The following is a 22,768-nucleotide window of genomic DNA, read 5'->3' on the forward strand; positions in this document are numbered from 1 at the left end:
TAAACAGCAGTGACAAGTTTCATTCTTTTTCTTCTTTGTCTGTCAACTCTCAATGTTGCTAGGCGACTGAGCAATGGCACGGTGAAAGCCGCGGAAGGCTGGACCTGTTTGAATTCACAGCCAAAACTCTTCAGGTCTCATTATTTACACAGACCTTAAAGCATCCAGTCCAGATAGACCGGGTCCTTGCAGGATGCAGCCTCTAAAATCAAATATTACATTCACAATGTCTCTCAGCTGGCCTTAGACCTCTGTGGAAGCATACTCCCTACTCTAGACAAGGGTGAAGGGAAGGTCCTAGAGATAAAAATGAGTTCAGACAGCCTCCTTCATGCCGTGAACTGGAGACCTGTCCTGAGTGTTTATCTGGCTAAAATTGATGTAGCGAATAACCAAATTTAACCAAATCTTCATGTGTGAGAAAGTTCTTTATGTAGGGGTGGGATAGTTCCAAGGGAGAGTGTGTGTATTTGGAATTGCTGTATAAAAGTATCTACTGAGCTTTGCCCAGTCATAGCCCTATCTCTTCGTCTGAAGACGTTTAATAAATTTGAACCTTATTTCTTGCAAAAAATGGCTCTGTCTCAGCTTCCTAACTCCACACTTCCTACAGCTCCCCCTAGAGGAGCAATGGGGAGAAGGAACTCTGGATGTCCCTGTTGAAACTTGCCCCGCAGCCCAGTCCCAGGTCAATGAATAATGACAAGTATGAATAAGATATCATAATATCCTTATCATGTCTCCTGTAGCAGAGTTCAAGCAGTTCATTGTTATGTGATGATAACTGAAAATCAGCTGTTCCTCCCTCTCTTTATAGACTCAAAGGTTACTGCTGCTTCTTTAGGTATTTTATGATCATCCTTGCCAGGGGGCGTTTCTTTATTTATATAATTTCCTCTCTATATTTTCATCCCATATACATGGCCCTAAACTTACCCAGCCACTCGCAGCCGTAAAGCTCCACTCTCATGCAGACGTTCATGGAGTGGTCTATGACGGGCATGAAGCGGACTAAACGGGCAATGATGGGCGGCTCCAGATCCCTGAGTGCGATATCGTAGCTATTCCTGTTGCCTTCAATCACCTGCAAGCGAAGCAAACATTTCTTAATGTCATGAGCAAATGAACGGATGATATCTGATAGTCACTGTGTTGCTTCAGCAGGGAAAAGGAAACTGCCAGATGTTATAAGAAGATTAATGGGCAATCCATGAGAAAACCTCCAAGAAGCTGCAATAGACAAAACTAGCAGGACTAAGGCTAAAAAAATAGCCATAGTCAGATCAAAACCTAAATATGTGAACATTTCCAGGTCAAAGTTCAAACTTAGAGTTAAATTCGGATCCTTATAGCTGTAGTTCCTCTCAGCAGGTGGAGTTACCTGTCTCCCCAACCTGTTCCTCCATGAGATCCAGCGACTGCCATCACGGCTGTACCTAATCTCGTACATCTGGGTAAACTCATTGCCCATTCCTCCGGCGTGACGGCCTTGGGTGCCCACAAGGGTGATGAAATGGAGCGACCCAAGGTCAATTTGAAGGAACTCCTGCAGGTGGTCTGGTGTTATCTCCGGACACCAGGCACCATCTCCCTCCTCGCAGTCCAACCTTAGAGGTAAAAAAAAGACCATCTGAAAACAGGGAGGAGGAGAGAGCTAAAAGACAGAGTAGAGGAAAAAAAAGCAGGACACGATGTAGAGGAAAAGTGGGAGCAGTGGATGATTTGAGACCACAAATTCTGTTGTGAAAAAGGTCCTGGTGAAAGGAATCGTTAATCATTAATTTAGGGGAAGGGGCTGAAGGGGAGCCACACAGAAAATAGACCCAGATAATTAGATCCCAATACTTAGCGAAGGCCACCCAAGTAATGCAAAAAACTGGTACCCCCGTTTGTGGTTGACTTCTCATTAACAGGCGCAGCACCTTGCAGGACCAACCACCCACGCTCATGATCAGGGGAACCATGCTATAAAACACATGCAGGAGTTTCTGTTAGTGTCAGCTGTACCTGCCGTATCTGGCCGCTGTAGAGTCAGACCACTGACTGGAGGCAGAGATGTACTCATCCAGTATCTGCCCACTGGACATCCCCAGGGCATAGCGACACAATTCTAAAACATCAAAACACACAAAAGTGAAAAATGAGGCAAACTGCTAATAGAAACAGTTATGAGGATGAGTGTTTAAGACCATCTGTAATCCACCCAGTTCTCCGTTTGAACTGCCTTTTTTATCATCACATGTCTAAGCTGTGTGTGGTACAGTTTACCTCATAGGTTATTTGACAATAGACACACAAGGTCAAAATTAGTCAATATATTCTAACTTAAATAGAGGAAAATTTAACAATTAGGCTAAAGGTGCAAGAAAGTATCAGTCAATCTGGTTATCATACTCTGAGAAACAGTATTTCAATCAAATTCAATTTTCTTATACAAAAATATTTATACCTATTTCAAGTAATTTCACAAATTAAATCGTAGAAGCACATGCATTTAATCCTTAGTTTAAAACAATATAGTTTGTAGATGGTTGTTCTAGGTTGGCAAGTAGCAACAGCGGACTGCTGTTTGCCTTTTGTTGCTGATTTTGCAGAAATCTCTTTTACCTGCATGCATACAGTGAAACAATGGGAAGGAAAATGCCCCCTTAACAGGAATAAACCTCTTACAGCACTAAGATCAGTGAGAAGACAGAGCAGACATACAATAAGCACAGAAGCACTGATCCAGGGGTACTTTCTATTAGTGTTGCTCCGATGCCATTTTTTGGCCCAGATACCGATACCCAATACCTGGCTGTGCTGTATCGATACCAAACTGATACGATCTGTTTTAAATTGATGATTGTGTGTATAAATGAAGAACTGCATACTACTTGGATGTAAAATAATGACCATCATGGCTTTGTCAGCTGCTGCCTACCTTTGTGAAGCAGGAAAAAGACTAATACAAAGTGAATCCAGTAGAACTTTTTATTGCCTACCTGGAATGGGTGACAATAGTTGAATAAACTTTTGGCTCTCTAAATGGTATCGGTGCCCTATTTGTTGGTACTCGCCGATACCGATATCACCTTTTTGGTGCTGGATCGGGTCCCCGCCCGATACTGGTATCGGTGCAAAAATACTTTCTATGGGACAGCTGAGGATCGTTTAAAAGGCTTCATCTGGGAGAGGATTTCTATGCGTTTCCTATTTTTCACCCTGAAATGTACTGGAAAATGGCTTGACACAGATGTGCTGCAATAATGTTGCCTGAGAGAAAGTTTTAACTTTAAACCTTATAGTTTGTTTTAAAACAAATGTTCAGTTCCCTGTTATGTTATCTGTCTGTATCTCTGCTTCTGTCTCCTTGAACCCGAGTCGGCCTCTGCAGATGGCCTCTAACACTGAGCTGCTGGAGGTTTCTTTTTGTTAAAAGACAGTTTTTCCTCTCTACTGTCACTACAAGTATGAGGGTTTGCCTTCGAGTTAATGAGTCAATGCAATCAACTGCTTTTTCTTACATAGAAAACTTTGAATCAGTTTGACTGGATGATCTGGTGAACTGTAAAGTGCCTTGAGATGACATGTGTTGTGAATTGACGCTATAGAAATAAACTGAATTGCACTTTAACAGAAAGTTGGAAGTAGACATCAATGAGACATCAAAAAATATTAATATAATTATGTCAGAATAAAAAACTTGTTGCCAATAGTTGATTCGCTATCACCATCTAAGTTACAGATCATAGCTGTAAATTCCAAGGTAAATAAAAACCTAGCCTAAAACCACCATGGCCGACATAAGACATATTTTTATTGAGCTGTTCAAAAAGGGCAAATAAAAGCTTCTCTTTTTTTATTATTCTTCTGCAAACTGAAAGTACAGATTCATTTGTAAATTAGAGAAAAAGAAAACGTTAAGCAGTCATAAAATAAAACACCTGCAAGCAATTTTTGAAAAGAAACCTGATTATCCTGCTCAGTTACCACACCATGTAACACGTCTCCTTCCACATTGCTCTGATAAAAAGTTTGCAGGGAAAATCAAAACTATTCTAAAACCTTCACCAAATCCCCCTCCTTCTACCCTCAAAAACAAAAATCAGGGAGGAGGAAACTTTACAAAAGAGTCATGCTGTTATAATAAACTGTTGATAAAGCAAAAACAATCTAAAAACAAGCAAAAAGTCTTAAATTAAGTGTATTTACCTCTCATTTAAGAATCTAAATAAGATGGTCTGCCAATGGAATGAGTATTTTTACTCTTGAAATAAAATAGATAATATGCACTTGAAATAAGACAATGCTAATTTATTTTTATTATTTAAAGGTAAATTCTCTTGTTCCATTGGCACATTGTCTCCCTTACCTCCTCAATTTAAGAACCAGTGCGCTTATTTTAAGAAAAAAATTACTTATTTAGCTTTCAACTTTTTGCAGTGCAGGACTGGTACAGCTACCTTGTGGCTCTGCTTTGTGGTTAGTATGAGAACCACTGTTTCCTGCATGCCATCCCACCCCCTCATCCTCCTCTCTCTGTCTCCTGCCTTCCTGTGAGGTCTCTTGCATGTCTCATCTGAACATTGAAATGAAAGGTGTGATTTTCCTAATCCTGCACTAATTAGAACTCTCTAAAGTACAGGATAAATCAGACTACAAACATGGTTTTTATGAAGGTTTTTCCTCTGGATGAACAGTAAAAGAGCTTCATTCAGGAGCTTAAGGATAGGAGCGAAGCTAAGAGGATATGAGTTCTGCAGCGTGAAATGAAATGTTTTGGATGAAAGAGCTTTCGGGAAGCATGGATATTATTGCACTGGGTAGCAGCCTTTAGCTGAGCTGGACGTGGAGGTTAAAGGGACTGTGGCCCTGTTTGCCTGGGCCCCATGTGTTACAGTAAGCCTTTGAGAAGATGCCAGCAAAGGCAGAACTTGAGGTTCAAGACCTTTTCTGATTCTCTAGCTCGCCTTTTTTTTCCTTCATCTTACTCTATAATTATCTCTTTCTCTCCACTTGACCTCCTCCAAATATTTGCTTACAGTTTTACTTTGTGAAAAACATGAGGGTTTGGACTGATGACTGAAAGTTTCAGGCTGTGTTTCATTTTATTATCCACCCTGATTCTGATTGCTTTACTTTAGAAGAAAAGTATACATTCATAACCTCATCAGCCACCATACTTATACTTCTACGCCCAAATATTTCTGTCTGCAACCCCAAAATTAGCAATGCTAAAGACTGGCAACCCCTGAGAAATATAAATAATAATTGCAATCTATATTTACTTATAACGTTTCGGAAAAATATTATTTTTTAAAATAAAATGTATTTATTTTTTCTAACATTTAATTACTTAATTCCTCATTCTGCCTTTTAATGAAATATGTTGTCCCTCCATATATAGTAACTCAGGGATCACATCACGACTACTGTGGCTGAAAAAAAAGCATCTTATTCATAAGTTTAAAGCATCTTGGAAAAGTAGTTGAACATTTTGGGGTTTTTTTTACATGTTGGAGCTAACTCCTTAATGCCGTTTGTGGGATTTTATCCAATAATTTATATCCAATTGTAAAGTATAAAACAAAGTTTGGGTTTTTAAGACTTTGCCCTCAAACAGGTTTCTTCTAGAAAAGGACATTTATACCCATTGAATTTGCAAAATATTTCAGGTGGAGACACAAGGTCGAGAAAATTTTAAATTCTGCAGAGATTCTTGTTTTGATATTTGGGGTATCCGCTTTTTGCAGCTCCTCCAGAGTTAGCATGGGCTTCTAAATGTTTTTTCTTTCTGCCCTTCAAGACAGTTAGAGTAACGATGACCATATGTTGGTTGTATTGCACTGGTGTCATTCTCCCATTTTCAGATGCTGGTTTGAACAACAATGTTTAAGATGTAGTACCTTTTACAAGTACTGAACTAAGAGGTCTTAAACTCATGTATCAAAATGATGATTGTGTTTGTCATCAACTAATTTTTCTAATAAAATGCTTTTAAAGTTCTGCCAGTAAAGTAAGTATCAGGATTCCACTCTGTGCGTTTGTCTTTTTGTGTTGTTCTCCCTCCCACCAGCAGGAGGCGCCTGGTTCTGGTCCTCACACACCTGCTGATGGTTACCTCGTTAACGGAGTGCTCTTAAGCTGCTGACTGCCACTATCTCGACGCCAGAGTGTTTGCCAGTTTTGGGTACTCTAGCCAAGCTGAGTTTTTGCTGAGTAAGACTGAGTTCTTGTCTACCTGAATTTTAACTTTGTTTTTTGTCTTTTCCTTTCGGACCTCCTCTACCTGAAGGAATCAACTGAGCCTTAAACCAAGTTGGGGATTCAAACTGGAGGTTTGGATCCTGTTTCCTTGAGAGGACGTTGAGTTAACTCTCTGAGCAAGGGAATCATCTCCACTACGACCCGTTCAAGTACAGCAGGAAATCTGAGTGGCAGTCAGTTTCTCCGTTCACCAACAACCACCCAAGTTCTGGATAAACCCTGTTCCGCCCTCCACCGAATCAGAATAACACTGGAAAACAGCACACAGATTGGAGTCAAAGATCCCACAACTTCTCAGGAAACGAAAGTCAACATCCAGATCCTCTTCTCCATATCCACGAATGAAATTTTCCACTGATCCTGAACTAATTGTTTGTCTTCCCTTCACCTTACAGTTTCGGTCGAGCTGAGTTCAGAGCATCTCTGCACCGAACCTTAAACTCTTAAATAAACCTGTTAAACCTTTCACCTGTGTTTCTCTGTTTGGTCTTCTGCATTTTAGGTCAGACCTTTAGTAAAATCATCACAGTAAGAGACACACTTGATAATTATCTCATATTTCTATCACACATAACTTAAAATTTTCTGTCTTTTTTGTATATAATAATTGAACTTTATTGATATCATATTGGAGAAATTTACCCTCTGCATTTAACCCTTTGGGGAGCAGTGGGCTGCCATTGTGCGGCACCCGGGGAGCAGTGAGGGGTTAAGGGTCTCTGCTCAGATACCCACAGTGGCAGTTTGTAGGAGTGGGGCTCGAACTAAGATCCTCAGGATTCCAAGCTGTATGCCCTAACCACTAGGATGCCTGCCACTCCCCCCCCCCTTTTTTTTTGTAAAAGTTTTAGTAAAAATATTCTATTTTTAATCATTTGGAATTATGTTTTCCCTTATATATGGTATTTTGCTTGACAATTGCAAATATCTGTTTGTGCTGATATACTGACTATGGTTGATGAAATACATGTGTTTTTTTATCATGGCCTAATGAATTAATTTTGGTCTAATTCAGCCACAGTGCTTTTTGATTCACTTAGATGCCATTTTTGTCAAGATTAATAGATGCTTGTTGAGGACCCAAATGCAGAGCTGAAGAAGCAGAGATGATTCCTTGCTAAATTTAGTAAATAGTAAAAATCAGAAGCCATACGCTAGAACCGCTCGAAGAGAAACTCAGGAACCAAAAACTAGGAGACACTAGGGAGAAATAAACCGAAGGAATGAGGAATGAGGAGAATCCAGCAAACAGTAACTGCAGAGGAGGAGTATAAATGCCAAACAGAACAATGAATGGAGTAATCAGCTGATTGGGAGCAGGTGTGGACAGAAGGAGCTGGAAGGGAGAAAGGAGACTGGAACAAGGGGGCAACAGTACGGTGGTGCAAACCAACATTACAAAATCTAAAAAACATTTACAAGTTCCAAAACAAATTATCATTTCAGAAAACAAATTTACATAAAAAAAAATAAAAATAAAAATAAAATACTTTTCAAAATTCAAAACAACAAGCATTTTAAGAAAACAAATAAAAAACATTCGAAACAGTTGTGGTTTTTTCTAATTTATTTTTTTTATGTAAATTTGTTTTCTGAAATGATCATTTGTTTCAGAACTTGTAAAACCTTTTTTAAAAGTCAATTTGTTTTCTGAAATGATAAATTGTTTTGGAACTTTTAAAAGTTTTTTTAGATTTTATAATGTTGGTTTGCACCTCCCGGCCACTGTACAACAGAGAGTAAATGAGGAATAAACATAATAACTCAAATACAATCAGAAAAAAACTCGAATGACACAAAATGGAAATGAAGCCAATGACCAAGAAAACACAGAGTGACATGAATCAAGGTGAAACTGAAAACCCAAAAAGAAAACAAACAGCCAAAACAAAACCAAAAGTCCAGAAAGGACAAAATCATGACAAGTTTCAACTTCAATAATAGATCTGCTTTTTTAAACCTTCCCAATCAAGTCAAGCTTCTCTTTTAAAGCCTTTTCTTTTAAGAATGTAAATATGTAGGTAAAAACACACCTATTCAAAAATCTGTAAAATCTGAGCTATTTCTCTGAGCTCTACATGGCATAAAATTGGATGCAACTTTTGCTTTTTAATACATTAAATGTTTAGAAATGAACTTCTGATCCTCCCTTGACTGCATTTCCAAGGTCATTGCTAGTGTCTGGCATAGCATCACCAAACCGCCAACAGGTCTGCATTTCCAGAGGTGACCACCCCAGCTAATCGGGTAATTATGCACATTTGACTAGCGGGACCGGGCTGCTCATTTCCTCCTTTACTCATATTTAAAACTGTGAGACTGTCCATGCAAACAGAACAATAAAAAAACAAGAAACACCTGAGACAGGAAGAAGGTGGCATGACCAGAACTTCCGATGGTGAGTCAGAAACAGGGGGAGGTGGGTTTCAAGATGTCATGCAGGATGTGTGGCCGCTCTACCAAATGTTGACTTTTGCACTGTTTATTTACTTAGCCGGCCCACTCAGAGGTGACCCTTGGGGCGAGTTGTGGGGGCAGTCTAGAGTGCAAGGTTGGATGCGGGCACACATGCATGGATTTACTCAAACACACCATTCAGACACACCATCTGAAAATATCCTCCCAAAAGGAGGCAGAAAAAAAGAGACGCCTTGTTTTATTGGACATGAAGCAAACTTCTCTCCCACTTCTAGACCAATGTCCACTAAAAGGTAGAGCTGTTCTATTGTCCAGAAGCTCAAAGATAATGCTAGTTATTCTCACACCCTAGTTTGGAGGTTAATATTGACATATATCTACTTTATATGTATGATATGTTGAGGTTATTATTACCAAGCGGCTTCTATTGCATAGGGAATAAAAGGCCGATGATCTACACTTTAGGAATAATCTGGAGGTTTTGAAGTGAAGTTTTCTTTAAAAAGATGATCAGAGATCTCTATCTGATTTTATTTAGTCTATCCTTATAAACCTCAGAGCCATCAGTATGAAGCTATAGTGGGCCCGATGGCCATGAACAGGACTTCGACTTCAACTCAAGAATCTCCCTTCAATTTATGCAAAACCAATAAATGAATCGTTCAACCATTAACATTTGTGTTAGGTGGCTTTTTAAAAAGAACTCAATGGCTTTGTTAGGTATTATTATTTATACATCATGTGCACTGTTAATTTGTTAGTCAGATTAGACAGAGCAGAAGGCCTTCCTTCACATTGTGGATATCACGGTGTGTACGGAGGTCATCTAATCAAGACAGCCTTCGTGTCTCTAAGAGTACAAAGGATATGGGCACATCTTGGAGCCGGTCTGATAGGAGAGCTGCTGTATCTGTAACCCTGAGACAGAGAGGCAACCTGCATGGAGTTCAAGACATGGATGGCGTGTCAGTTTCTGATACGGACAGCTAAGCATCCACCTGATGCAACACATAGACTCACAAGGTATAAGAAGCAGGGGATGACCTTCATCGGGGCTCAAACTTTGCCGGACGCTTGCGGACGTGATTTTTGAGACCACAGCTGTGCATAGCTCGAAGCATTTTTCTCTGTCCTGTAACGACCTGATCTAGAATAAACTCTGTTACTTTTTTTACTCCTGTTTTTATAGTCCTTTTTTATATGGTTTGAACGAGTTTGAGTTAAGAGTAGTAAATAACTTGCTCCCAGGAAAAGAACCGTGTGAGGAGGCCCCGGGGCGTTACAGCCTTTACTTTGAAGGGGACAAATCCTTCTCACTTTAACACTTTTATTATAGAATTTTTCCATTTATTGTCCCATTTTAATCTATTTTAATTTGAGCCTTTGTTTTTAAAGTCTTGTACTTTATTTGCTATTTTTTATTGTATGAACTACTTCAGGAACCATTTAAAGTTCCTGTGTTTGTCTTCTTCCTTTTGAAGAAAAAGATCCTGGAGAATAGTTTTTATTTTTTAATCTTTTAAAAAACAAAAGAAAAATTCTAAAACTCTTTCTGCTACATTAATTTAGTTAGTAAATTTTTTTTATAAGAACTGAATAAATAATAGAGTAATTATTATAATTATTGAAATAAATAAATCTATGACATTTAAATAAAAGTATAATAATTAGTAAGTATTATTATTATTATTATTATTATAAAACCATAGATCAGCAATAACCTTCATATCTGAAAGGCATACTGTGAACAGAACATAAAGCATTTGTTTGGTATAAAACTTTGGAAAAAGAAAGTCACTTCAAGGCCAAATACATGTACATACAGAAAATAAAGCAATTACATTGAATAAAAAGGAGATCTGCAGATTTTATACTTTCTATCTCTATTATTTATACAATACAATACAATAGAAAAGAAAAGCTGTAAGGAAAATCAAATCTTAGGAAGGGACAAAACAGCAGAAAAGTGGTGAGAAATTGGGGCAAAAATTGTCAAAGCGAAAAGTTGATCCACAGCTCATATGAGGAAATATGCCTTTTTGTTTTTTTATTAACCCTTTTTTTTGTATACCGAATCAGTTTTCCTTAAACAGGTTTTGATCAAAGAGAACAACGATCTAAAAATAGCTAATATGTTGATTCTTGTTCTGATTCATGGCTTAATGTTATCACGGCTGTTTACTAGGCAGAGCCCAGTCATGATTTCATCAACAAGATTTTCCTTTAATACTTTAATGACTTTGGAGAAGCACAAGTGCATTAAGAAACTAAAAACTAAGGTATAAACTGTCTCCGACTGTTCTGAAAATATATTTTACATAAAATAATAACAAACAAGAACACTAGAGCTGCAACAAATGATTATTGATCATTAATAATCAGATAGCAAAAGGTTCCTTAAAGAAGATCATATAGAGAATTTAAACTGTGTGAGGCTAAATTTAATCCTCCTCAGGGGCTCAGAATTTTGACTTTTAAAATTTTTTTGTATAGTTACTGCTCTATGCGGGTTGGTCTTCACATTTATGGCATTTCTAGAGTCTCTAAGCTCCAGTTAATGATTAAGCGATTCCTAAATTAGTTGACGATTGTTTCAATGATTGAGTAATTACCATTAATCCGGTTAATTGTTTCAGCCCTAAACAAAACACAACTCTTCTCTGTTTTTTTTTACAGAATAAACAGCTTTTAAAGCAAGAGTCAAATTCGAAAACTTAATATAATTCTATTCAAGAGCATTGCCTAACAATACAGTCTCTCTTTTTCGTAAGAACGAACACTTTTTTTTTATTAACAAGAAATTAAGTATCAACCAGCATCAAAAGCTCTGCAAAAAAAAAAAAAAAACTTTGAATATATTTACTCTAAACAAAGATAAATCCCTCTCTGTAAGGCTCCTTCTGCATAGTATTTAGCAGCTCGACCTGTTCTACAGTCTGCCTCTCCACAGTGAAATAAAGTTCGCCCACTCGCAAGTAAGATGGGAAAGACAGGGATGGTATAACTCCATTGCAAGGGAATTTTAAATAGGGGAAAGTTGGCATCACTCAACATTTCGTCTCTGTTAAATTCAGGCATGAATATTTCCAGCCTGTGGAAAAATGACCTTCTTCTCGGTGCAGCAGAACTAAAGCATCCAAAGGAATTATAGGTACTTCGATCTGTTAGAGCAGGTTGAGATTTGAGCTCAGTTCATAAAAATAAAAAATTAATAAAGAAGTTATTTGGGTTGGATACAGACACAAAACATTTCCTGAGTGGCAAACTTGTTGAACTGTAACCACAATTAAATGCACACACAGTCCTTTCCATGACTTATGAGTGGTGAAGCGTAAGGAGAAACACACCGGACACTCTTCTGCAGAAACACTGACAAAAAGACACATAAACACTGTGGAGAAAGACAGTGAATTTCAATTGACTTTCCTGCTGTCAGAATGTCTGGTATGCATTAGCCACAGACTCCAGTGGGATAGCTAGATCCACTGCATGCATGTGCATGAGGGTAGATCCATGCAGGCAGGCTTAGTAACACACACAAGGACACACAAGTGACAAGGGTTTTACAAGACTCAAACGGTCTATTAAGGCCACAACTCAGATATGGTCAAACATTAAATAGAAAGAGGAGGAAAAAGCCAAAGACACATTGTTCAAGTCAGCTTCAACTTTTACTCTACCTTTAACATTTACATGCCAGTTGGCCCATAGCATAATCAACTAAGCAGCTGCATAGGGCCCTAAAACCAAGGGGAGAAACCAAAAACAATACTTTGAGCAAGTCTTTATAGCTTTTGTGTGAACAACATATCAGCAATAATTCAACCCAGTCTGTATTAGTCAGGCCTAACTGTTTACATCAACCTTCGGCATAGGACAGATTCCCTAAACTACAGACTTTAACCTCTTAAAACCCAGCGGGTCGCTGGCGACCCGGTGGACCTTAAGTTGGGGCAATAACTCAAAATGCATAAAATTCCACCGCTAAAATTTTTACCAGCAAGTGGAGCCATTGCGCACAGCTCCAAGCTAACACCAAAAGTTCCAAACCCCACAGCTCTGGAACTGTTATGGCTAGAAGTCTGAAATTGCCTGCATTTGTGGTTGACTTGATGTAGAACAAACATAATACAATAAAACCTGCCTTCTCTAGAATGTCTTTATTACTGCTGTTCAAAAAAGACCTATCATTTCCGAGAATAAAAAAATAAGTCTGATTTATAGTCATCCAATTTTAATTTATATATTAGGAAACTAGAGGGTGTTAGCTTTCAAATAATGTATTGCACATGTAACTTGGGCTTAAAGTTTCTAAGTTATTTGCTTTTCCATTTGGGTATGCAAAATAGGCGAGGATTAGGTGGATGTTAAGAGGTTAAATATCACAGTAATTATGAGAGCAGAAATAATTGAATGTAAATAAAATGCTGGAGATATCAGCTGTATAAAATGGTTGAGGATAGTTATAAAGCATTACAGGATTGGATGGGCTCTGTTTCAAACTCCTTGTCAGGTATGCCTCCACCCTGTACAAAAAGTAAGTTCAAAGTAAGCCACTGGTTATTCACAACAGGTTTAATGCTGTTAGTTTTATGCCTTTAAGCAAAATACGTTGGTGTAATGGCTGTTCTAGAGCAAAAGTTGAAGGGGTGGGAGGGTGGTGTCTGTGTGTTTTCACTGGTGCATAAAAAAGAAAATCTGAATAATAAAACAAAACAAGACAATATTTAATCGTTTAATATATTAAAGACCCAGTGGGTGGGTGGGGCCTGCAGACCTGGTAAATGGGCTCTATGCACAGCTCCACTACTTCCTGAATTTAAGGCAGCTCCTTTGTTTCCTGTCTTTCATTACTGGACGAACTGATTAATCCAGGTGTGTCTGGCCAGTTACTTAGGTCATACACACCTGGATTAATCAGTGCATCCAATCATGAAAGACAGGAAACAAAGGAGCTGCATTAAATTCAGGAAGTAGTGGAGCTGTGCATAGAGCCCATTGTGTGTACTTTTATAACGCTTTTTCAAGTTAGAGAACTCGACCAAAGCTCTTCATGTCAGGTTTCTGTTTCTGTTATGTTTTTCTTTTTGAGTATCCACTTTTGTTTTGCTCCTTGTTTTCTAGTTTTAGTGGGTTAATTCTTAGTTGATTGAGTTCTTTGATTCTTTCCTTAGTTACTTAGTTACTGTCTTAGTCTTGGTTCTGTTAAATATTTTTTTAGTGTTCAGTAGTGATGGTGAGATGAAGCCTCATGAGGCATTGAACCATTTGGCCAAATTGCTTCAACGATCCCCACAGTTCATGAGGCTTCATGTGAACATGTCACCACCTACTGGTGGACAGCAGAACTACAGTTTGTAATAAAAAAAATTGATTTTTTTTTGCAACTGTTTTTTCTTTTTTTCCCCTTTTAAGTTCCCTTGAAATTGTTAATGGTTGGTGTGTATAATAAATTTTTTATAAGTTTTTTTTTAAGTGTAAAATTTCTTAGAGCAATCATTTAAGGTGCACAGTTTTTCTGCCATTTTATTGAAATAAACTCAAGCAGACAGTGAAAGTGTTTGTGCAACTTGGGCAATGATGAACAAAATGAACGGTGTTAGTCATTTTTATTCAAACATGATAGTTTTTCCATGTTTTTTTTATTTTAATCAGGTTGGAAGTTGTGTTCAACCAATCTTTTTACTAAACCGACCTAATTTTCCCAATCTATATTTTTACTCGGGCAAAACAATGCAGTTTAGTGTCATCAGCCAAAATAATTAAGTTTAATCGCAACGTTCAAAAGAGAGAGACAGGTCTTGAACCATCAACCTCTAGGGTGAGAGTCTGTCCCTTACAGAGGATGCCACTCATGTAGATGGTCTGTGGTGGGAGAAAATACTTCTTAAAACTGACGTATTAACACTGGCTTTGTCTGGTGGTTTGCTCAGATTTTGATCATTACATTGTTTATTCAAACCAAATTAGCTTTAAGCAACTAGATTGGTTGGAAAAACAACCAATTTATTCTTAGAATCTATCCAAACTTTTTCCAGCTGACAGCAGCTCTCCTCCAATCTCCCACATCTTGACTGAACACTGAAGCTGTTTAGAAGCCTGTCAAAATTCTTGCGCTTCCCGAACCACTTACCGAAGCGGTCACATGGTATCACGGTAGCGAGGCCTCGGACGTCATCAATTTTGGCCCCTCCTCTAAATGAATCACGCCTCGACACGCGCATCGGGGAAACGCCCCCTCCATTACTCGACACACGCCTCGAAGCCTCGGCTCATCTCATAACATCACTAGTGTTCAGTCTTGCTTTACTCCTTGTTTTCTAGTGTTAGTGGTTTTATTTTTATTTTGCTGTTTTTTTTTGTTTTTTCCAGTTACTGTCCTTGTCTGGGTTCTGTTATGTTTTCTTTTGAGTGTTAAGTTTTCTTTTCTCAATGTTTAATAGTCCTAGTAATTTAATTATTATTTTGTTTTTATTTTCGGTCTTCAGGTTTCTATTTGTTGCTCTCTGCTGCCCTCTTATGTTCTCCTTTCTCCCTTTCCCTCTCTTGTTCTGTGCACACCTGCTCCCAGTTTCCTCATTAGCCTTCTCTTTGTCTCAGTCTCCTCTAAAAGCCCTCTCTCTTCAGTTCCTCTTTGCTGGGTCCTCGTCATACACCTTCCAACCTCGTCTTTCTGAGCCTTCCTCCTTGAGTTTTTGATTCCCTGATGTCTCCATTGTTTTCTGGTTTGTTTTCTACTTATTTATCTTATGTTTTGAATTTTGGATTCCTGGTTTCTTGTTTGTTTGGACTTTGTTTTTTCAATTACTCATTAAATCTACCATAAATTCACCTCTGCCAACCTGCCTCTGCTTTTTGGTCAACTAACCAAGGCCAAATCGTGACACTTCACACTACATTCAGCCATTCAGCCATTCATGCATTCTTACACACACACCCTGATAGAGGCAATCTACATAGTAGGAAATAGCCCAAAGACACAATGACGCTGAAAGCTGGAGCCTGGGAATCGAACCAACAAACCTCCGGTTGCATGGCAACTCCTACATCCGACTCCACTGTCAATGGAATCTCAATACAACTATAGATAAAGATTTTTTTTTTTTCATTTTAAATAAGATGATGAAAGTAAAAAAATAATGAAATTATTGAAAAAGACCAATCAGATATATAATACCATAAAAAATTGATTTCATGTTATGTCTCCAGTACAGGGACCAGGCCCTAAACCTGTCGGCCCCTTTTTAGAACGGCCCATGTGTTAGCACCTTTGTTGGTCCATGTGACACACCAAAACATAATAGGATGTGTGGCTTTAAGGTCAACAGAAAATTTAATTGAAAACTAAAGCAGAGCTATACTTTAAACTCGCCAACCTCACTATAAACACGGGTGGTGGCAGCAGCATGCTTTGGTGATGCTGGTCAAGGTTGATTAGTGAAAAAGTGGGTTTGAAATGAAGGTCAGTGGTGGAAGAACACCTGTTAGAGGCTGCAGAAGAATAATGTGATGCCAATTTGATGTTATATCATGCATAGCCAGGTGCCAGAATGGCCTAGTCAAAGTCTGTGTGAAAATGCAACACATAATCGGTAAAAGGAATTTAAAAGTGAATTTCAAAGACAATCTACATCTAATCTGCTGAGCCTGTAATATTTCCCAAACACACACACCAAAAAGTTGCAGCTGTAACTGAGGCAAAGCTAATTCTACAGATTCCTGATTCAGCTGTGTTAAATATAAATGCATTCCGCACTTTTCAGATACTGATCTGTAAAGCAAATAGAAAGTGTTCTATCCTCTTTGCATCCCTCGCAAAAATTCCTGAATCACATAAAATGCAGATTAACCTTTTTTTATTTAAATCACTGTATTACCTATGTGTTAAGAGTCCATTCGTTGCAGACCAGAGCTGCATACGTCACTTATTTCAACGCTGAAGGAAGTTCAGCCTGATGAGAGCAGCTCTGTGGTGCCAGCTTGAGGTTTTTGTTGGCAAATTTCTCCTGTTCTTCCATTTTGTCAGCTATAACTAAAAACTCGTTTTGGTTTTAGTTTAATTCCATCTCTGTCTATCAGATGTTACCACTTTATTTATTGGTCCTTATTTTATTGACTCCAAGAAAACCACAGGTATAGCTGGGGGAAGAGCTGGAAGAAAGGTGCACTTCTTTGGATGAAAGGAGCCAAACCAGGGATGGAGAACCACAGAGCCTCACAAAGCCCCACTTATCCCAGATCTGAGCTCCCTGCGTGACTAGAATACCAAACCTTTAACAAATCTTGAACTGTGACATAACGGCAGCGGGACAGACCTGGGTTGACCTGCGATGCGACGGCTCCTAACAGGTGGAGGACGACGAGCAGGACGAAGTGGGTGTCTGACAGGTGCTTCATCCTGAACACGGGCAAACAGGCAGACTTCCACAACCTGGGAGGACATGTGGGAACAGCAGGTTAAACTTATCTGATAGTTTTCTGTCTTTCTTAAACACTCGTTTATGTTTTCGTTTCTGTATTCATGGCAACTTTTTATTAAAAAAAACAAGGGAGTTTAATTAGATTCATGTTTTTATTACAACCAGTAAAACACAGTAATTACCAGCTAACAGTGGAATTTCCATTAACCACCCGGTTTATTATCCTTTGAGGGGAAAAAAAACCTTAGAGATTGAAATCTGTAGTGACGACACGCCATCAACCACATAAGAAGAAACAGATCCAGAGCCTTTTTGGTTCTACATCAGATTCCTAATATTCAAAAAGGCAGAGTAACTGACAGAGCAAATGAGGAACAGATAAATGAAAGGGTGAAAACAGAGCGAAGGCGACGTCGGGATCCTAAATCACAGACATGACCTCAGCTGGATGGACACCGAGCCAGAAAGCCACCTCCGGCTGACCACTCGCTCCAACGGCACCGAAACCAGTTACAGCCAGTTTCACTCATGATGTGGATCTACCATGAGACTTTACCAGCAACCCATTAGGTTACCTCAGACACTCACCTTTTAATCATATTATTGATAAAGCATCATTATGTTTATTATTTCTCTTGTATCGCTTCATATTCCTATGCTATATTTAAGGTGTTATTTTAGTATCAATGCCTCTTAAACAGGAAAAAGGATTTTGCTCATGATGCTGTTCGTGCAAGAAATCATCTTCATCCTCTGACATGGGAGCTGGCTCCTAGCTGGCCTTCCTTGCTGTGTGTTTCCTGGACGGGGCCGCCTGTGGAGCTGGTTGACCGTAAACTTTTGCATCTCTGCTTCTTTTTCTATGTCTCTCTGTCTCCTTGAACCCCAGTCAGCCTTGGAGATGGCCGCCCACATTGAGTCTAATTCTGCTGGAGGTTTCTTCCTGTTAAAAGGGAGTTTTTCCTCTCCACTGTCGCTACAAGCATGCTTAGTGTGAGGGATTGCCTTCGAGTTGTTGCAATTAACTGGTTTTCTTTAGATAGAAAACTTTGAATCAATTTGACTGTACGATCTGGTGAACTGTAAAATGCCTTAAGATGACGTGTGTTGTGAATTGGTGCTATAGAAATAAACTGAATTTAATTGAATTGAATTGAAGAAATGCTATTAATCCAGATGAATCTTAAAGTTTAACATGAGAAAAGTCTGAGGAATCACTTCAGATTATTACGTTTTAGGAATTCAAATCCAATGAAGTTCAATCCAACACTTCAGACATCTTTTTTTCCTCTGCGTTTTCCTCTCACCTCCCATTCCACTAAGAAGGCTTTCTTAACCCTAATTTATCTGTTTTCACTGCTAATGAAATACAAACAGCTTATGCTTTCGCAGTTTGAAATCTAAATATATGCTGTGTGCTGCAGGACATTAAAGGCAGACTATTATGCACTGGATAGATGGGCGGGGGGCATTCAGAAGTTTTCCGAAGAACGTTTTCTTCCGCCCATTCATGACAGCAATCAGTAAATATTTGATTTTATGATATATAGAGCTATGTTCCACCCTTCACCGCTTTATAATGAACAAACTCAGCCATGTATCAGTTAAATAGTTCTTCCATTTATTTTGTGACTTTATTTCTTTCATGCAATCTTTCATGCATGTGCTCAGAAGCGCTATCTGTATTCATAGTGACTCTGATCCTAAGCCTGAGTGCAACCATGGGTCCTTGATCCTCTCTGGGTACCAAATATCTACATATTTTAGGCGTATTAGCATTTCAAAAAGTGTGATTGATTTCATAAAGAAATAATCCCACTATTGAGGAAAATGTGAGGAAAAAAAAGCAAGATAAGTTGAGATGCTTGCAGTCGATCAGGGATTTATTCAAAATGCAAACAAAACAACTGAAATCTTACACAAAAGCTGTACTTAACAACCCAATTGGGCATCGTTCCAACTTTTAACCACCGTTAAGAGCAGGAAAAAGGAGGAATCTACTGGTTTAGAACAGAAAGCAAGAGTTTTTCCTTAGATTGTATCTTATGTTTCTTTTCAACTTAACAATAACAATAAGCAGCACTTACATGCAGCATTTCCATTTTAGGTCTAGGCTCTGATTTACTGCACAGATTTGATCGTCACCATCAATAAATCTTCATCTTCCAATACTTTGAAACCAAATATTGTGTTGTCGGTCAAGAGTTTAACATCAACTTGAAAATGTCCAATTAAAAATGTCCAAATGTCTCACAATTCACAGCTTCAAGATCCAAACAAGGAACTTTGAATTGAAAAAAGTGTTGTTTTTTAATTAGAAGACACAAATGAAATAGAAAATCCTTCTTTTTTCTATTTTACTTGATCATAGTAGAATGAAGATCAGTTACTGGTTTTCTAACATAAAGTGCCTAATGGATCCACTTTTTCCTTTGTTCCTTTGGATGATTAATACTAAATAATAATTGTTCTCATATATAAGCTACAGGATTTCTGCTCTTGTTTGCATTCAGTTTGTTTTTATTGGTTTTACTGGTTGATCAGTTGTTGCTGCATATTATTTTTTTTTACAAAATGACTTTCCTACAGAGACCTGCTATAGGGGTTTTAAACAACTTGGCTGTGATATATTAAAAATATGACATGAATCTTAGAAGATGATCACATTAACAGCTTTGACAAGCATAATTAGAAATTCAAACCCAGAGAATCAAGCCTCCAGAAAATGATGATAGATTTGAACATGTCTGCTTTGGGATTTATAAAATCTCCTTATGTAAATATTCTCCTGTTGCAAATGTTAAACAGAGAAATCTAGATGGATTTCCTCCTGCATGCCTTCCGTTACGGGGTTAACAGATCAGCAGAAAAATGTATTCCTAGCTTATGTCAGTCTCACAAAGTCATTTGTGGACCTTAAGAATCCACTGAACAGAGTTGGGACATTATACCACTAACCCAAAGTGTTTTATTAGTCCAACACAAAGGTTTGCATCATCGTGGAGGGGAACAAATGAGAAAAAGGAACAATGGTTTTTAAACCTTTTTACAGACCAGAAAAGTTGGGCAGAAAGTTTAAGGTTAAGGATGTAACGGTTGCAAATCTCAGTATTTTTTCAGTTGGGCTGCAAGGTCGAGCCAAATAATATCTCTTAAATGTTCTTCTTACAGCGGCCCTGAAATGCATCACAATTAAATGGAAGCAACTAGAGCCTCATGGGTCCAAACTGTAAGGGAATTATACCAAATGGAAGAGATAACGTACTTGTTAAGACTTCAAAAAGAAATTTTCAGCTTTACTGGAGTAAACAAGTCTTACAACTCAATTTTTTCTAGATTATGTTACATAGACCTGCCATCCAAGGTGAATTCTAGTGCTAGGTTTGTATGGTGAAGCTGAGACCACAATTATGATGCTGAAACTGTAAAATGTCATACTGGGAAGGTTAATCTATGGTAAAAATTTCACACTGTGAAAAACGGTTAATTGTCATTGTATTTTGTTTATTTGCTCTGTTTTAAAAACAATAAAATGTAAGTTCTAAGAGAAAAAACTTTTTTACAGAAATCTCATCTCAATAAATCATTACAGCCTGAGCTGTATGTAGGTAATTCAATTCTCCAGGTAATTCAATTCAATTCAATTTATTTCTATAGCGCCAATTCACATCATGTCATCTCAAGGCACTTTCCAGTTCACCAGATCATCCAGTCAGACTGATTCAAAGTTTTCTATCTAAGGAAAACCAGTTGATTGCATCGACTCATTGTCTCTTCAGCAATCCCTCACACTAAGCATGCTTGTAGTGACAGTGGAGAGGAAAAACTCCCTTTGAACAGGAAGAAACCTCCAGCACAACCAGGCTCAGTGTGAGCGGCCATCTGCTGAGGTTCACAGAGATGATCTCATCCTCTATCTGTCGTGTCTCTAAAGGTGATTAATGTCCTCATGAAATGCTTAAGGCATGTAATATTGTTACAAATCCATCCTGCTTCAAAGTCTTTCATAGAAGTGCTGGAACTTTACCAACAAAACAACAAACACATGTGGACTCTGAAGAACTGGATTATTTTTCTGCAGTTTTAAAGGAAAAAGGGGCTGAACATACAGACATACTGTTTTACATTTTAAATACAGTGCTTCAAAAATCATGTTTCGTTCCACATTTTTATGTATTACCTGATTTCCATTCATAGAAAAGTTTGTGTTTTTGGCAAAATGTATAAAGGAGCAAGGGTTTCCTATCCATAACATCAACCTTACTGGAATATAGTAATATTCTATTTATCATGTACTACCAGTTACTGTGACCTGCAGCTGCTACTGCTGTATCATAGCAATAGTCTCAAGAAAGATGTTGGGTGGTGCACAGAAGTACAGAAGCTGCATGTTTGGACAAAAATCTTTGCTCCTCCAGCCTAAAGGAGCACAGATGATTTCAGAAGTAGCTTTTTGGTGAAATAAAATAATCATAATTTCTTTCAGGAACAGGGTGCTTGATAGCTGACCCCTATAACTGCCAGACACCAGCGAGCATATGAATATTACTGGAACATTCCAGCCTTTAACAGGAGCCTAAACTCAGAGAGAAAGGGTGTGATGGAGGGGAACAGAGAGAGTTTGAAGATTGAAGGAGATATTTATGTTTTTGATAAATAGATTTATGACTGTGGTGCTCTGAACACCTCCCAGAGACAAGAAACGAAAATAAAAAAATTATATTTTGTTCCATGTGGTTCTGTCCTCTGATTACACCAGCGAATAACAGTTTTTCAGTCTTATTCTCCTCTGGTGTCAAAAACTGCTCCAATATCCAAGCTCTATTTTTCAAGCCTGTTTCTGAAAGTCTACCTCTGCTCACAGGCTTCTCCCTCAGGGTCCCATATGGGAAAATAAACCACTGACACCTTCTAAAGCTTTCTGAACAGAGTCAAGAAAACAAACCGGAGCAGAATATGAATGAAGCAACCAAAACATGCCTCTTTAAAGTCTAAAACTGTGTTTGACATATTAAAGTTTGTTCTTGGGAATCCCTTTTCATCAAAGGCTCATTTGAATGTTCCTTTTAAAGGGAAAAAAAGCTAATCTTTGCCGACCAGAGGATGGAAGAATAAAGGAGGGATGGAAAACAGCATAACTTTACCGGTGTGTGTTTGGAGAACGTTTGTTAAGAGCGTTGGTTTAGTTTCACATTTTGTTCCTGCAGCCCCTCTGCTGCACCTCCAGAAAATAAATCATTTGAAATTATTCACAAAGGAGCTTTGGCCTCGTATAGCTTTCCTAGTGCAGGGCTGTCCTCCGTCCCTCAGTAACACATAATCATCAGTGAGGTGTGGAGGCCACCTAGAACTGTCAAACAATATTACTTCAGTTACTGATGCTGGTGGATGGAGGGCCAACCTCAGGCTCCTTAAATTATCATTTAAACATTAACTGTCAGACAGATTAATGCAAATCAACTATATATATATATATATATATATATATATTTTACAGTTTTTAGAACTATTGATGGCATTTTATCTATATTGCATGAATGAGTCACACTGTCAGTTATATGTAATTCATCATAATCTGGATGGATGGAAGGATGGATGGAAGGAAGGAAGGAAGGAAGGAAGGAAGGAAGGAAGGAAGGAAGGAAGGAAGGAAGGAAGGAAGGAAGGAAGGAAGGAAGGAA

The 22,768-nt window shown here is 38.3% G+C and overlaps 1 protein-coding gene across 4 annotated transcripts in view; it reads right to left on the reverse strand.

The window, feature by feature from the left end:
• Positions 1-22,768, reverse strand: part of ddr2a (discoidin domain receptor tyrosine kinase 2a) — a 45,201-nt gene that overhangs the window by 12,804 nt on the left and 9,629 nt on the right. For all 4 annotated transcript variants that reach the window (XM_038295323.1, XM_038295321.1, XM_038295324.1 and 1 more), the window contains exons 2-5: positions 16,983-17,098; positions 2,008-2,110; positions 1,382-1,607; positions 937-1,084 (exon numbers count right to left, since the gene is read on the reverse strand). In XM_038295323.1, the coding sequence (XP_038151251.1) occupies positions 937-1,084; positions 1,382-1,607; positions 2,008-2,110; positions 16,983-17,064 (559 nt within the window). In that variant the 5' untranslated portion in view covers positions 17,065-17,098. The remainder of the gene's footprint in view (positions 1-936; positions 1,085-1,381; positions 1,608-2,007; positions 2,111-16,982; positions 17,099-22,768) is intronic.

The sequence above is a fragment of the Cyprinodon tularosa genome, unplaced genomic scaffold, assembly GCF_016077235.1.
Source record: "Cyprinodon tularosa strain WSP-4 unplaced genomic scaffold, ASM1607723v1 ctg353, whole genome shotgun sequence".
Classification (NCBI taxonomy): Eukaryota; Metazoa; Chordata; class Actinopteri; order Cyprinodontiformes; family Cyprinodontidae; genus Cyprinodon; species Cyprinodon tularosa.